The 14,911-nt window shown below is 43.1% G+C and overlaps 2 protein-coding genes across 2 annotated transcripts in view; both read left to right on the top strand.

Annotated features, from left to right (window-relative positions):
* Nucleotides 1–3,060, top strand: part of SLC39A9 (solute carrier family 39 member 9) — a 33,653-nt gene extending 30,593 nt beyond the window's left edge. The window contains exon 10 of the transcript XR_012628881.1: nt 826–3,060. The gene's annotated coding sequence lies outside the window, so the exon portion shown is untranslated. The remainder of the gene's footprint in view (nt 1–825) is intronic.
* Nucleotides 2,505–14,911, top strand: part of PLEKHD1 (pleckstrin homology and coiled-coil domain containing D1) — a 38,079-nt gene continuing 25,672 nt past the window's right edge. The window contains exons 1-5 of the mRNA XM_074868019.1: nt 2,505–2,578; nt 3,722–3,843; nt 5,452–5,619; nt 6,713–8,384; nt 8,895–10,948. Coding sequence (XP_074724120.1) covers nt 10,800–10,948 — 149 coding nt within the window. The 5' untranslated portion in view covers nt 2,505–2,578; nt 3,722–3,843; nt 5,452–5,619; nt 6,713–8,384; nt 8,895–10,799. The remainder of the gene's footprint in view (nt 2,579–3,721; nt 3,844–5,451; nt 5,620–6,712; nt 8,385–8,894; nt 10,949–14,911) is intronic.

The following is a 14,911-nucleotide window of genomic DNA, read 5'->3' as shown; positions in this document are numbered from 1 at the left end:
TATAAGAAAAACACATTGGGGCGCAGATGCTTTATACAAGCATCTAAATCAAAAAATAGTAAGCCAAAATTTATACACTACTGTGAAACAACCCAGAGATGTGAAATCTGTTTGAAAAACAACTTAAATACGACAAATAAAATTCAAATTGGAGTTATAGGGAAAGGTAATAGTCTGGGACAGCATTAGCAAATAGATTTTTCTGAACTCCCCAGAAAAGGGGGGTCTTGGTACTTATTGGTATTAACAGATACCTTCTCAGGTTGGCCAGAGGCATTCCCATGCAGTACTAATAAGGCAAGAGAGGTTACCAAAGTGTTATTGAATGAAATCATTCCCCGATTTGGAGTACTGACAGTGATTTCGTCAGACAGGGTACTCATTTTTGTGCACAAGTGATACAGCAAATCAGTAAAATATTTGGTATAGATTGGCAATTGCATACGTCATATCAGCTTCAAGCCAGTGGACAGGTTGAGAGGATGAATCACTTGATTAAACAACAAATAACAAAAATTTGTCCAGAAACAAATCTATATTGTCATCAAGCTCTTCTCCTTGCTCTGTTAAGAATAAGAGCTAAGCACAGATCTAAAGAAAATCTCAGTCCTTTTGAAATTTTATATGGCAGACCTTATCAATTTCAATTTAAAGGGGAAGACTTGAGCCAATTAGGAGAAAACCATTTATACCAATATGTGGTATCATTGAGGAGACAATTGAATAAAATTAATAAGGTAGTTTTGGGGACTAGAGTCAGGGGTCTAGATCAGCTGATTCATCCTTTTAATCCTGGAGATTGGATATATGTTAAGACTTTTTCAGGTCAACCACTGGAAGAAGAATGGAATGGACCGTTCCAGGTGCTGTTAACAACTTTTACTGCAATAAAGAGTAAAGAGCAAGCTATGTGGGGCCATTATTCGTGAATCAAAAAAGCTCCAATGCCATGGATCTCCCAGGAAGAGGCCCCTCTCAAACTCTGACTCAAAAGACTGTAACTGTTTTACTAATACAGCTGATCATATATCAGAAGGATACCTCACAACGCATAGGAACCCTGTAGGATGATAATACTCATGTACAATTGGTAAAAAGAATAGCACTAGCAATAAATGTGAGCAAATGTTAGGTATGTACTAGATTTCTAAGGCATAGAGCTACTACAAACCTCTCGGTGATTGGCCTTCCAGTTCCCTTCAATAGCACATAGAATGATCTCTGGAATAACCCTAAAATTCAATTTCAAGAATGGAATGTAGATCTACAAGTTTGGGACATAAAGGCTCCTAAATTAAAAGAAAAAGTTAAATGCCTAACAGATCAGAAAACTACCATTCTGGGTAACTTTTCAGTGGGAAATTATTCCCATTGTGATTGATACTTTCAACTTCAACTACGAAAGGAGCATGAAAACTATAAGGGAAAATATTAGGAAGTTCCTAAAGGATGGTACTGGTTGTGCAGAAATACTGCCAGAAAATTATTACCCCCTTGGTGAACTGGATCATGTATGTTAGGGGTAGTTCTTCCGCAAATTAAAGTAATGCCTTGATTACATGGAGCAGATTGGGTGAGACTGCCCATAGGGAGACAAAAGAGAAATATACCAAACTCTCTGGTAATACAGCCTACAAACTTTCATTCCTTTGCAAGATGGTTCATTCCTTGGCTAGGAGTCAGTGAACTAGAAAAAGCTATAGTAAATATCCCTAGTATGATGGAAAAAATTGCAGGTGCTACATCAGATGCGATAGCCAAGTTACAGATGGAAGTCGCCAAAATTTCTAAAGTCACCCTTCAAAATAAAATGACTCTAGATATGATGTTGGCTTCACATGGGGGAATGTGTGCAGTTATAAATTGTAGTTGTTATACATACATAGATGAAACAGGAAATATAAATGTAGATTTAGAAATAATAAAACAACAATTAGGTATTTTACAAGAGATAAAAAGGACGATACTTCATTAGGCTTTGGAGAAATATGGAACAAACTTACTTCATGGTTGCCAAACTTTTAACAGATGGTTAAAACAATTATTTGTATTGATTATAGGAATAACTGTGATGAGTGTAGTAACCTGTCTAATAATTCAATGTTGTAACTGCTATTCACGAAGGAAATATAACAAATTCATTTAAATGAGGGATAGAGCTATAAGCACTATACTCTCAAAAGAAAAGGGGGGAATGAAAGAGCTCAAACAAATGAATTCATGACAGTCCTTGACTAGGACTAAACTGTGATATATGAAAGCTTTGCTTGTGTTTTGCTTCATTTGTATCTTTGCTTCCCCAAGACTCCCTAACTGTTTCCCTAGGCCTCTTTGTCTGTTTAGGTAAGATTAAGACGCTCGTTAGGCTTCCTATGTAAATCACTGATAACCGAGACTCAAGACCTTCAGTGGACACTTGGACAGTTCCTGGAATGTGCAAACTAAGATAGGAGGGACTCAAACAAAATGATACAGAGACCCTGTAATGAGGAGGATAATTTGTGCTGATTGAGGAAGAAGACACCTGGACTTTACTTCACAGCACATGCTCTGGAAAGAAGGTCAACTAGCGAACACCGTGAGGAAGACTACTTACTTCTTCCCTTGACCACCGAAGGCCCCCAACAGAACTTAGGACACATCCTCAAAGGGGTGTCAACTTATGTAAATGTATTCCAAGAACTCATTATCATAAGACATCCCTTCCCAGGAAATCTAATGAATATGTATGATTTCTATGTATGTAAACTGATGTCCCTTACTAACTCGGGGGAGCCCTTATGGTGGAGAATCCCCAGGGTGACCCCAGTGCTGCTGATAAAGAATACCTGCTTAACAGTAAAAAACTTTACTGTTGAGTCAATTTCTTTGTTTCAAGTATATTAGCATTCTTTTAGTGTGTTTTATAAAAGTGTCGCCTTGGTAACTGGAGACTTAACCACTGCAGTCTGTTGTAAATTCTTTTGGATATGTGAGGAAGTGCTTTGGGTGCATTTATGTTACAAGGGTTACCATTAAAAACTTAAATATTGAGGAGCTGTGGTGTTGCAGGCTTCCTGATGATGGCTGTAGAGTGTTCCTTCATTTTTTGAGGAAAAAAATTTTTCATCAGCATTTTTATCAGAGGCTCATTAGGGATGAGCACAGCAGCAAGAAGATGATGAGCTGTCATCTATTGTTCCAGCTTACAAATTAAGCCATTCTTCTACTGATATGTGCAAGCCTTATCCAAATATCCCTGCAGGCAGAATTACACAACATTCCACCCTCCTTATCACAGCACTTCTCTCTCTTGTCTGAGATGTCTGGAGATTAACAAACGCTTACAGTGGATGAGGGGTTAAGAAAAATGCCTCATTCAGAAAACTTAGAGCTGATTAAAAATAAGCTATATCATGCTGACTGACACCAAAGCAATATAGTATTTAGAAAAATCTAAAAGTGGAGGTGAAATTGTTAGAAAGGGGAAAATGCTTGTTCTGTATCTGTATGCCCATCCAGTGTCTGAAGTGGTAATTACTTTGATATATGATCGTAGTTATGTTGGGAGTCTGTGGAAATTAATGGGCTTCTGCTGTTTGAAGAAACACTTTAAATGAGATACTTGTGTTTATACTGGGCTGAAGAGGGCTGGTAAAAACCCTGCTTACAAGCCTTAGTACTAATCTGAATGACTCTTACTGTAACACCTCTTTATTAAGCTTTTCCTGCTTTCTTCCAGAGGGTGAAGCTGTAAATAGAATGAGTCGTGTTTTAGGACTGCAATGGATTCCCCATGTTCTGTTTTCTCTGAGGGACAACTGAACTTGAACAGAACGTTGTACTGGTGTCCACTTTGTGCAGGTACTTCACATGACTGTGATTTGGTGCTCATGGAGGGCTAAGCAATGGGTCTGCCTGGGAGTTTTATTGTCCTTTATCCCTGCAACCTAGATGTCAGCAGTATGAAAGAGGCCTCATCTACAAAAGCTGAGTGGCAGCATGGCTCACAGGAGGGTAGCTGGAGATGGGGGAGGGAGACGATGGCCCTCTTAGCCCCCTGTATTTTGTGGAGAGCGATGTTTTCTGCATCCTTCCTTGACAGGCAGATTATCTTTCATCTGGCTGACAGCCCTCCTCAACGTACAGGGTTTGCAGTAGAGCTGTTATGATCTCCTGCTGTGATAGATGGCACCAGTAGGTCTTTGTGCCTCTGTATTAGAAAACCACTTGAGAATGCGGATAGAAAGGAGGCAAGAAGTATGGCTTGTTCCTGTGCTGTGTACATGCACAGCAGGAGCCCTCACCTTGCAGTGACTGGCTGTGAGCAGGACCAGGAAAAAATGAAACTTGGAGTGGAGGGTGCTGCAGGTTAGAGCTGAGGGGTATAACAGAATGGATAGGTGAAGGGTGTGAAGAACATCAGTGTTGTGGTCCCTGCAGTTTCCACTCCTGAATTAAGTCCTAATTGTAGTGTCCTTAGCTTTTTAAGGCCTTGCCTTCAATGATCATGATAATGGTAGGGGTAAAGAGAACATTGAATGTGTATGCAAGAGCAATTATAGGCTCTGTGTGTGTGTGCTGGACACTTTATGGACTTCAGATTAAATAAAAACATGGTTTAGCCAATCCTGTTTTCTGGATATGTATGTATTGTTTAAAAGTTGAACCTATGACTTTTTTCCCTCTTGTGACGAGAGGGAACAAAGTAGGTAGAAATTAGTGGACTGCAATCAGTATCTAAACTTTTGCAGTTGAGAAACAGTTTGTAAAAATTAGTCCTGCACCTAACCCTGTTTTAGAAACTTGGAGTGAGAGTTCAGCTCTACTGACTGGTGTTGAAACACCTAAGGAGTGTGCTTCTCCAGAGTGGGCAGCCACCAGCCCTGGATCTCATTTACTTCTTGCTGGACTGTTTAGTCAGATCTTAAGAGTGTTCATGGTGCTCCAATTGTTTGTGTTAATATGTAGAGGTATTACATTTTTCCTGTCCATTATTCTGGCAAGGAAACTCTAACAAATCATTCTCTTTTGCAGCATTGTTTTTGGCTGGCCATTGTACCCAAACTACTGCATGGGTATATATATTCTTGTGATGTTCTGGATTTAGTACCAGTGTCATAGGTGAGGAATTTTGGCTGAGAGAAATCAAGTTACATGCTTAAGTCTGGTAGGGACATTGTTAGGGCTGGAAACTAAGCCCCAGTGTACTGAACTCTGCTTCCATGCCCTTGTTACAAAGGCAACACTTTTTCTGTCCTCAAAATTAACAGGACTGAGTAAGCAATTGCACCATGAAACTCTGTGCTGACCCCCAGAATAACTGCTCTAAACCTCGTCTCTGATCTGTTTGCTAGATCTCTGACTGTCCTAGCACCACAGGGTGCAAAGGGCAAGAAAGTCTTCAAAAGTTGCTGTGCTGGCCTTTACATAGCCTGTGCTACTCACGTGACATGTGTATGTGTGTCACAGGTAGTCCTCGTCTTGACTTGGATGTTTTCTGTGCAGAAAACTTCTAGCAGAGCTGGCTAAGCTGTTGCTGCTGAGCTGTGTCACCTGGTGAAACCATGTCCTTGGTTACTCTCTACTGTTGCTGCTGTCACACTTGGGCTCAGGTTGAATAATGTCAATCACAAGCAGGTAAGATGTACGTAAAATTAAATGCTCTAGGAAAGGTAAATAGAAATGCAGGTGATGTGCATGCTAAACAGCAAGTTTGCCAGCTCTGAACACTGTTACAAAACCTTCTTGGGGAAAGGTTTTTTTCTTCCCTGTCCCTGTGCATGGAGGTTCAGCCACCCTGGGTGAGGAGCAGTGCTCCCATGGGCTCTGTGCCCTCCCACAGCCTCTGAGATGGGACTGGGATTTGGCTGGCTGGGGCTGCCCGAGCAGAAGGGAAGGGAGCGTCTGCCACTGGGTTCATCATCTCAGGAAAGCAAGCAAGTAAGTAGAGCTGTATTTACTGCTGTTGAACAAGCTGGTGGTTGGAAGCAGCTTATTTAACTATTCCAGTACCAAGCAGTTCCTGTTCATGTAAGTCATGTGATCACTTCTTGGTGTTTAGGCTTGATGGGGAAAAACTAGTGTGTTGCAGGAAGCCTGTGGGCTGTCTTCTGGAGGAAGCTTCTTCAAATGTAGCTGACCATTCTGATGTATTCTAAAGTCCCTAAAAAATGCCTGTTTAGCAGAAACCTTTTTTATTTAAAAAAAACCCCAAAACACCAGAGTAAATGAGTCTTCTTCCAGAAGACATCTAGCAGGATTAATAAAAAATAAAAAACAGGGAAAAAGAAGAAAAAAAGGAAATTATCTCAGTTATCTCCTTTAGATGCTGAGAGAAATAGGTCGTTGACCATGGGGTCAGTCTCTGAACAAGCCACTCCCCAAAAGCCAGGCTGTGAGTGCTTACTGTCCACAATGCTACTGGGCTGGCTGCTTGCTATCAAATCCCTTTGCTTCAGTAAGCTGGCATCTTATTTTCTGTCTTCCTGGAAGTTTCCTGAAGTGGTGCTATATTCACAGTTAGTAGTTTGATTAATATGATTCATGGGCCATCCAACATGGGTCCGGGTGGGTTTGAAAGGCTGAGACTGGTGGAGGTCTTTGTCTGAAACAGGGCACTGAGACCATGTGATTCGCACTGAGGAATGATGTCAGATGGGGTTATAAATCTACAAAGACTTTTAACTTTAATGCCCGTTTGCTGAATAACTCTTTTCTTTGCGCTCCGCAGGAGAGTTCTGACTTCCCATCTGACACTAAAAATTTCATCACATGCGAAAGAAGCAATCTGTCAATGTATCGCACTAGAGATGGATTGATGACAGTTGCTTTTGTTCTATTTAAAATAGCCTCTGCACACATCTGGGAAGATTAAGCATCGTTTTGATAGGTACATGTGACATTTTATCTTTGCAAGAATGATATATCATAAATGAAACCTGAGCTGGACTTTCTTTTTATTTCTCCACAATGTTCTGGGTACCTGCTAATAGCTCCTGTGATTGCTAATGGTTCTCTGGGTAGAAAACGGCTACAGAGCCTATCAGAAGCTGTAAGAGGAAAGCGAATCCATACTGGAAGGCAAGATCTGAATCTTTCCAACTCTGCAGCAGCTCTGATCCAAATCTCGATTTCCTGGCCCCAGCCCAAGGATTCGTTTGTTCTTTTCTGAATAAAGTACTATTGTAAGGCTGCCCAGAACATAAAGGTATAACTTTTCACTTTAAAAAAAAAAAAGTACAAGCCTCCTCATTGGCTGCAGTTTGCCAGTATGTGTATCCTTAAACTGAAAGGGAGCATCTTCCAGCTGGAGGGTGGCCTGTGATGACAGAGTGTTAATTCTGTACTAGCTTGCACTACTGTCTGCTTCAAAGGTTTTTTCTGAGCAAAATTTTATTGGTTTGATGTGTATAAAAAACAGGGACAACATCTTAGCAAAATAATTCCTGTATCAGTACAACCTGTTCCTCTGCAGGAAGGTTTTCCGCCTAAAGCTCCAGTGTTTTCTCTCCAGGATGTATAGCTGTTTTTCCCCGACAAGCCATTAAGAATGAAACATCCATTTAAAATCTTTAAATTATTATTCTGGAACAAAAATGTTTCAGGGAAAGCAGGTGAGCCTAATCCATATCCTTGGAAGGTATGGCCACCTCAGATTGCTGTGCACATAATGGATCCAAGCCAAGTAATGGCTTTTTGCCTCTGCTGCTGTTGTTGTGAGGCATTTCCACAACCCCCTTCCTTTGACGGTTGCACACCTTCTCATTTATTTAGGTCAATTTGTTTCGTTGCAAGCATCAACCTTTACTAATACATTAAGAGGCGAAAGAAAGTCTGAAACTAAACAGCAATCAGATTTTCCCCTTTGCGCTCATTTGAACAAGTGAAGTCCTTTTAGTGTCCTGTTATACTGTAGGTTAGCTATACCTGTCATCATCCCTGAAGTCCTTTTCTGCATCTCTTCAGGGCAGGGGAATCTGTCCAGGACTGTACAGAAGGTATCACATGTGGTTCTGATACAAGGGCTTATGTCTGCCTTCACTTCTAATGCAGACCACAACTGCATTTTTCTTTTTGCACTGGTGTCACATGATATTCCTGCTAAGGTCTTGTATACTTGGGTCTCCCTCCTCTCCTGTTATTAAATTATGAGATCCCAGATTAAATACAAATTAATTATCTCTCTATAAATGTCCATGTGCTTTTGGGCTGTTAGGTTTCACCAAGAGCTTACAGCAGAACCAAGTCTGCTTGTGCTTTCCTAAGGTTTTCTGTCCCCTGGAATTTGGAGAAGGCACTTCTGCAGGACCCAACTCTCTCTACTCACCTTGTGGTGGACCCTTTTCTCCTGGCTGGGTTTTATGACACTGTTCTCTTGATCCCGATGTACCTGGCCAGTTGAAGTAAGTTTTGCATCTGACAGAAGTAACACTGAAGAACATTTAAGCTGGTCCTTACACCATTACCTTCTGTTTGCGAGAGAAAAGTTGTTTATACCTGTTGTGTTGCTCTCCCGCTCCTTCCTTCAGGCAGGGCCCCAATTTATTTAGATTAGTACACACATAAAGGAAATGTTAACATAACCACTGTTATTAGAAATTACTTTGTCCAGACACCAGCAGTTACAAAATTCACTCTGCTGCAATTTACTGCCCTAGTATTGCTGGCTCCTGCCCATGTTTAACTCTTGGTCACTTGACAAAAGCAAGTTGTTCTTTCCCTCCCCTGGAGCTGCCCAATCTAAAGAATTTCCTGCGATTACTCAGTTTTTTGCTCATCCTAGAGGTCTCCAGAGGAAACAATAGCTTAGTATTTTGATGTTTGAACCTAGAGACCTCTTTCCTCTCTTGGTCTGTGCAAGTTAAAGATAAGTAAAGAAGTGAAGGATGAAAATCTGCTTTTCTTCACTGCAGGTCACTGCTATCAGATCTTTGCATCACTGGTGTGGTACAATGGTAGGGACACTGGATCATCCTTACATGGAAGCTCTGTGGCTTTTCACTGCACATTTATAAATAAAGATGATGCTGTTGGGCCCAGAATCCTTTTTACCCTTTGTGCAACATAATTCCAGGGAAACTTTTCCCTCTTCTGGTTATGAGTAGTATTTTCTTCTTAGTGCAGTGTGTGGAATGGTCACTACAGAATTAATGCTTTTCTGCATTGCAGTGTTGTATTCAGGAGCTGGGGCTCAGGTGAGATGGAGGCAGTATCTGCTGCTCTCTCCTGTTCTCCACTCTCTCCCTTAATGTCACCCTGAGATGGGCTTTGATGCTGCTCAGGACACGTCCTGCCTGGAACTGAATTGCCAGTCAAAGCCAGGGCAAGAGAAAGTAACAAATGTTGAGTTTGACTCTCAGCTAGCAATCAATAGTGACTTTTATCAGGGACCTGCATCTATAATTTCTCCAATACCAAATGCAGACTGTGAGCTTGAGGCAGACTGTCTGCGTTTTCTCTGTTTAAGATGCTTTGCAAGTGCCTGTGACCATATAAAGCTGAGTGAGCCTGTGTCCTGTGCTGTGATCTAGCCTATGGCAAGCCCCAGCTTTCTAATCTCCAGGAATGAGAAAGCACTGTGTATCTGCAGTGGGTCACTTCTGAATAGCTGCATTGGGAAGGGCTGACATTTAGCAATTATAGCCTCAAAATTAATACACATAAGATGGCACAGGTTAAAACAGGAGCAGATGCCTCACAGCATGTATGTGTCTGTGTTGGTTATACGATACCCCAAAACTTCAGATGCTTTACCAGGCACAATGCAGGCAGTTCTTCCCCAAATCCTAGTCCTGGAGGGAAGGCAGGATGCAGGAGGGAAAAATGTGATGCTGATGTGCTTTCCTGTGGGCATTACAGAAGATGGGTTATTTTGGAGGACTGTGTGTGTATTTCTGCAGGGAGAGAGGATTTCAAAAAAGGAACAAGGACTTAGGGAACCAAAATAAAAAACTTGTTGTGGGACTACTAAATAGGAGATTTATGAGCTGGGTGACACATTCCTATGTCTCTGTACTGTGGCTAAGGAGGAGCTGGTACCTAAGAGGCAGGGCAGAGGCTGTGCTTGCCACATCTCCAAAATGCCACAAGGCATGGAGGCAGGCAGAATTTTGTGCTCTAACTTCAATCAGCAATGGCCCTTTAAGGCTGAGCAAGGCGTGCAGCATGGACACTGCCCAGTCCAAACCCGGCAGCCACGTGAAGTGTACCCGGGCGGGCAGTGCCAGGCTGGCACAGCAAAAGCCTCCCGATGGCAGAGGGAATCTGATTGAACTTGCTGGCGCCCACCCACTCTGCTCCCCTTTTCCTTGGGACAAGTGAGAAGAACCTGTCTCCAAGCACAAGATTTTGGAGGTATGTGTCAGAGTAAGAGATGCCTGACAGTAAAATGTCTGTCTTGCCCTGATTTCTGCCTCGAGTGCTGCAATGTCAAGTGAAATAACCTTCCAAGCTGTCTCTGGTGCAGAGGTATTTTGGCTTATATTATTTCTGGGAGCTTTCTCTCTGATGAGCTCTTTCTGCCTCGCTGTGTTCCTGATCTCTGGCTCTCTTCACTCTTTTTTTTTCCTTGGGCTGGGATGTGTACTGTCTGTAATGCATCAGGAAGTAAAACGCAATGAGGAAACTCTCATCATCTCTGCATCAGGGAGAGAATTATTGACTGAGTGCTGAGCAGTCAAGTTATTGATTCAAACCATAGCCCAGTCTCTCCGTCTGCTGCTTGGAGTGGCCGGGTACGTCCTTCTGGTTCGCTGCCTTTAATCGGATTCCCTGAGCTGCTGCACAGAGGGGGAGAGTCAGAACCAGATCCATCTATAATGTTCACTTCAAAATCCAGTTCCGTATCCCCTTCTCCGTCCATGGAGCAGGCAGATTCAGATGCTCTGGACATCAGCACCAAAGTGCAGCTGTTTGGCGTGCTCTGGAAGAGACCCTTCGGAAGGCAGTCGGCCAAGTGGTCCAGGAGGTAAGCCACAGTCTCTGAGGGATGCTCAGGTGAAATACAGAGCCTAAGGGGGTTGGGGTAACTTTAGAGCCTGAGTACTTGGCTCTTCAAGTGCAGCTAGCCAGGCAGAGACTAGGGGTGAAACTTTGGGCATGGTTTCCCTGATGTTCCAAGTCTGCTTTACACAATGGCACCCTATTGTGCTTTCTTCTTTATCCACCCAGACTCTGTGCTACATGCACTTCAGGGTGGGAATAGGGACTAGCTGCCTCCTCTGGATAATTATGTTATGATCACTGCATGAAAGAGGAAGAATCAGCTCATATGTTTTGCCCCCAAACTGCTTGGCTTTGTTCATTGGCACTTGTTAAAGCTCTTTGAGTCCTTCAGGTATGATATGGCTCGACTGAACTGACTGTGTGTGTGGGACTGTATGCGTGTGTACAGTCTGCAGGGGTTTGTGGACCAGCACCAGTACTGCTGTGCTGTGTGACGGTGATGGCATGCGACGGTGATGGCATGCTTGGGACAACAAAGGCAGACTCTCTTCCCTGGGGGGGAGGTGTCTGAATTCTCTCCCATCTGGTGCTAGGGAGTTGTAAGGTGCTGTGTGTTGGATATCAGCAACCAGGAAGTTTGGAGCTGGAAAGCATTTGCTATAACCTTCTACCAAGGACGGAAGCACATTCTATAATACTGAAGTGATGGGTCAGTCTGAGGTTTGAAGTTGGTGTAGTTTCTTTATGCGAATCGTTGAATCTCACAGGAGAGTCTTCCGCTAGTTGTCAGATGATGAGACATGACTCTTTATGGATGGGTACTTGTATAGAAACATGGTACCACTCCTTCTCATTGCTCACTGAGGGTACATGATCCAATGGATTAAGTCTTCCAGCATTCCTGGATGGCAGGTTAATGTCACTGCTTATAGACGTCATTGGCAAATGATTCAGTTAGAAGACTAGCAGCCGAGAAACTTACATTTTCACCCTACCGCGGCCAGAGATATGTTTTGTGACCCAGGGTTTGGTGTTGTGATCTATTAAAGAAGAATAGTAGTACTTTCCTGCCTTCAGTAGTTTGATATCTGCAGATGAAAAAGTCTGCTAGAAAAGCAAAGTAATGTTTTCTTCCTCCCCTCCCCTTTCCACTGGGGAAAGGCATAAATGAGTCATTAACAAAAGGCAGCGCAGGGAGCCTGAGCTACCTCTGGAGCTGAAACACAGTTTTGTAGCCTTTGTAGCATAGTGTGTCTCAAGGTTTTTTGGAAGAATAAAATAACCTGTACATGAGCAATGTCTGTTGGCTACCTCTAGTACTTACCTTTTGTGGGTAGCTTTTTGCTGGAGTCTGCAGTGTAGACACAGCACATCAAACCCATTTCTAAACCCAGCTTTCCCAGTTTTACTCTGTGTAGTAACCACAGTTCTGTCCAGTTTAAACCTGTGAGAGAATGGCATGGCCTGAAAAATAGTTAAATGTTGCTTGGGGAGCAGTTTTGTGTTTGTAGCCATCTTTGATCTGCATGCAGGTTTTATTCTGTGTACCTCCCCCACCCCATCCCAAACAATGGCTTTTTTTCACCCAGGAGAGAATTTGTGCTGATGCTCCCTACTCAGCTCCCAAACATTGATATTTGAATGAATTATGTCTGGAAACTAATGTGACTGTGTTAGAGGAAAGAAATGGACAGAACAGTGGTGGGGAAGGTAATTTACTATGGAGGAGGCATTCTTAAAAGGCTTTCTTCTTCCTAATCAAAATTTCTTGCAGGCAAATGGCCTATCTCTGCTCTCTGTCATTATTTATTTAGTGCTGTTCTATTCCTAGAAGTCACCCCCATCTTCAGCAAGTGGTAAATATTTTAGTGATGGCAGGTGGGAAGAGATAGAGAGGTGACCGTGGGGCACGGATGATGTGGAAGGTGAGCTGCAAGCACAGCAGGTGAGGGTCCTGAGAGACCAGACACAGGTCAGTGGGACAGGGAATCTGTAGGGTTTGGAAGGAAGGGGTTTCCAGAGTAAAAAGACTGTAACAGGAGGAATAATAACGTTTTTTATCACAGGAGAGATTTGCTTTAAAGTAGAAATCTTACATGTTGTTATAGGTCAGTCATGAGGGGATAAGGAGCAATTCATCCATTCGCCCCACTTACCCCCCATGCCCAGCAAGACACACAGCTGGTCAAGTACATTATTTTATGAAAAGGAGAAGAGATGTTTCCCACTCCAGTTAAATTAAGAAAACAATATTAACTATTGCTAGACACAGTTGAGGATCTGATCTTTGAGCAATGTAGAATTTGCCCTGCAATCTTGGATTACTACTTTTTGTCTACTTGATATTTACAGGTAGTACCTTTGCTGTGAAGTAATTTTGCACTGGACAATAGTACTACTCCTGTCCCAAGGAAAGTCTTTTCAAGCTACAGGAGATAAACCAGCATGTAACAGGAAAATTGATCACATCAGGGCATCTGGGTCTGCGTGGCTCTTAAAAGATGCATGATACTTACTGGCTTGACCCCAATCATTTGGCTGTAGCAAGTGCTGCTGGAGACACTGAGAACAAGTGTTTAAGGGAAGGATGGAGGCTGACTGGATAATGGATCAAGGAAAAAAGTCCAGTCACGGTGTCCAGTGCTTTGGCAATTGAAATCCCAGGATTGGGGATTTTGCAGCAGTAGAGGTTATGCAGGGAGCAGGGAGGAATAGCAGAGCCTTGTTTTAGTCAGGGCTGGCATCTGCGAGGACAGCAAGGCTTGACGTGAGGCAGTTGTTTGGAGTGCTTTCAGTGCTTTCCCTTGCCCACACAATGGTCTGTCCTGCAGCCTAAGCATTTGTGTGCTGCCTCAGCTACTGACTGAGAGTGGGCTGGGTGCTTCTGGCACTGGACCAACGTGGCTGTGTTTATCTGCCAGGGCTGACGTCTGAGCATGCTGCCTTTCAGAGTTTTATTTTGAAATGCCATTAGCAGCATCCTAGCTCCTATCTTTCCAAGAGAAGTCCTATTCCTAATGTGAATTTTGTTTCCTTGTAAAGTAATATCCTTCTAAGAGAGTTGCAACCATCTTCTGAGTTTACTGGTGCTTTTGACCAGTCTAAGCTTGTGTCACTGGAGTGGCTTTGGAAAGTCATATTCTCAGCCCTTGATTTATGGTCCTCCTTTGCCCACCAAATTGCACCCCATTCTTCCTTCCAAATAACAACAAGCAATTTAGTCCCTTTACTACAAAAGTTACACTGGTAACTTTTGGTTACCTATCTAACAGCATCAGCCTGGCATGGAGTCTGGAATGAAATGCACAAGGTACATACCTGCCCTGGACGTGGCATGAATGGGGCACTGTAGATTTGCAGGCAGGAGGTGACACAGTGTTCTCTACTGTGAATAATCCCAGCCCCACACAGAAATGTCAGGCTCTAAACTGACTGTCACCATTCAGGTGTGAGATTCTGGGGCTAAGGGGAAGCATTCCAGAAGGGCATCTGCTCAGTGGTCAACCAGAGGCAGAAAAGCAAGGTGGAACATGAGGAATTGCAAAGAGTAGAGAACAAAACACAAAATATGCTTATACCTCTGAGTAAATCCATCAGACATGCCAGTTGCTGCTGGAAGGAGAGAAACTCAGCACAGTTAAGAAAGAAATTTTATCTTCTCTTGGACCAGTCCTGGCTGTGGCACTGCAAAGCATGCACGTAACCTTGTTTTCCAGCAGAGTGGCTGCCAACAGTCACTGGATGTGGTCACAGGACAGATGGAAAGGATTATTGTTTAGGACTCTTTTCTGCTCTGAAAAATCTAGAAAGCACGCAGCTGCAGAGCGGCATGTACGCGTGCGGCACAGGGGCAGCAGAAGCTGCCGAGGCAGCGGGGCTGTGAGTCCAGCACCCTGTGTGCTTCCCTCTCATCCTTATAAGCTTCCCACTTGGCTGTGGGAAGCATCCGCCTCTTCCCGCTCCCTGCCTGGCTGGGTCCCACTCC

Source organism: Strix uralensis, chromosome 4, assembly GCF_047716275.1.
Source record: "Strix uralensis isolate ZFMK-TIS-50842 chromosome 4, bStrUra1, whole genome shotgun sequence".
NCBI lineage: Eukaryota > Metazoa > Chordata > Aves > Strigiformes > Strigidae > Strix > Strix uralensis.
The sequence above is the reverse complement of the archived record's forward strand: the minus strand, read 5'-3'. Positions and strand labels throughout refer to the sequence as shown.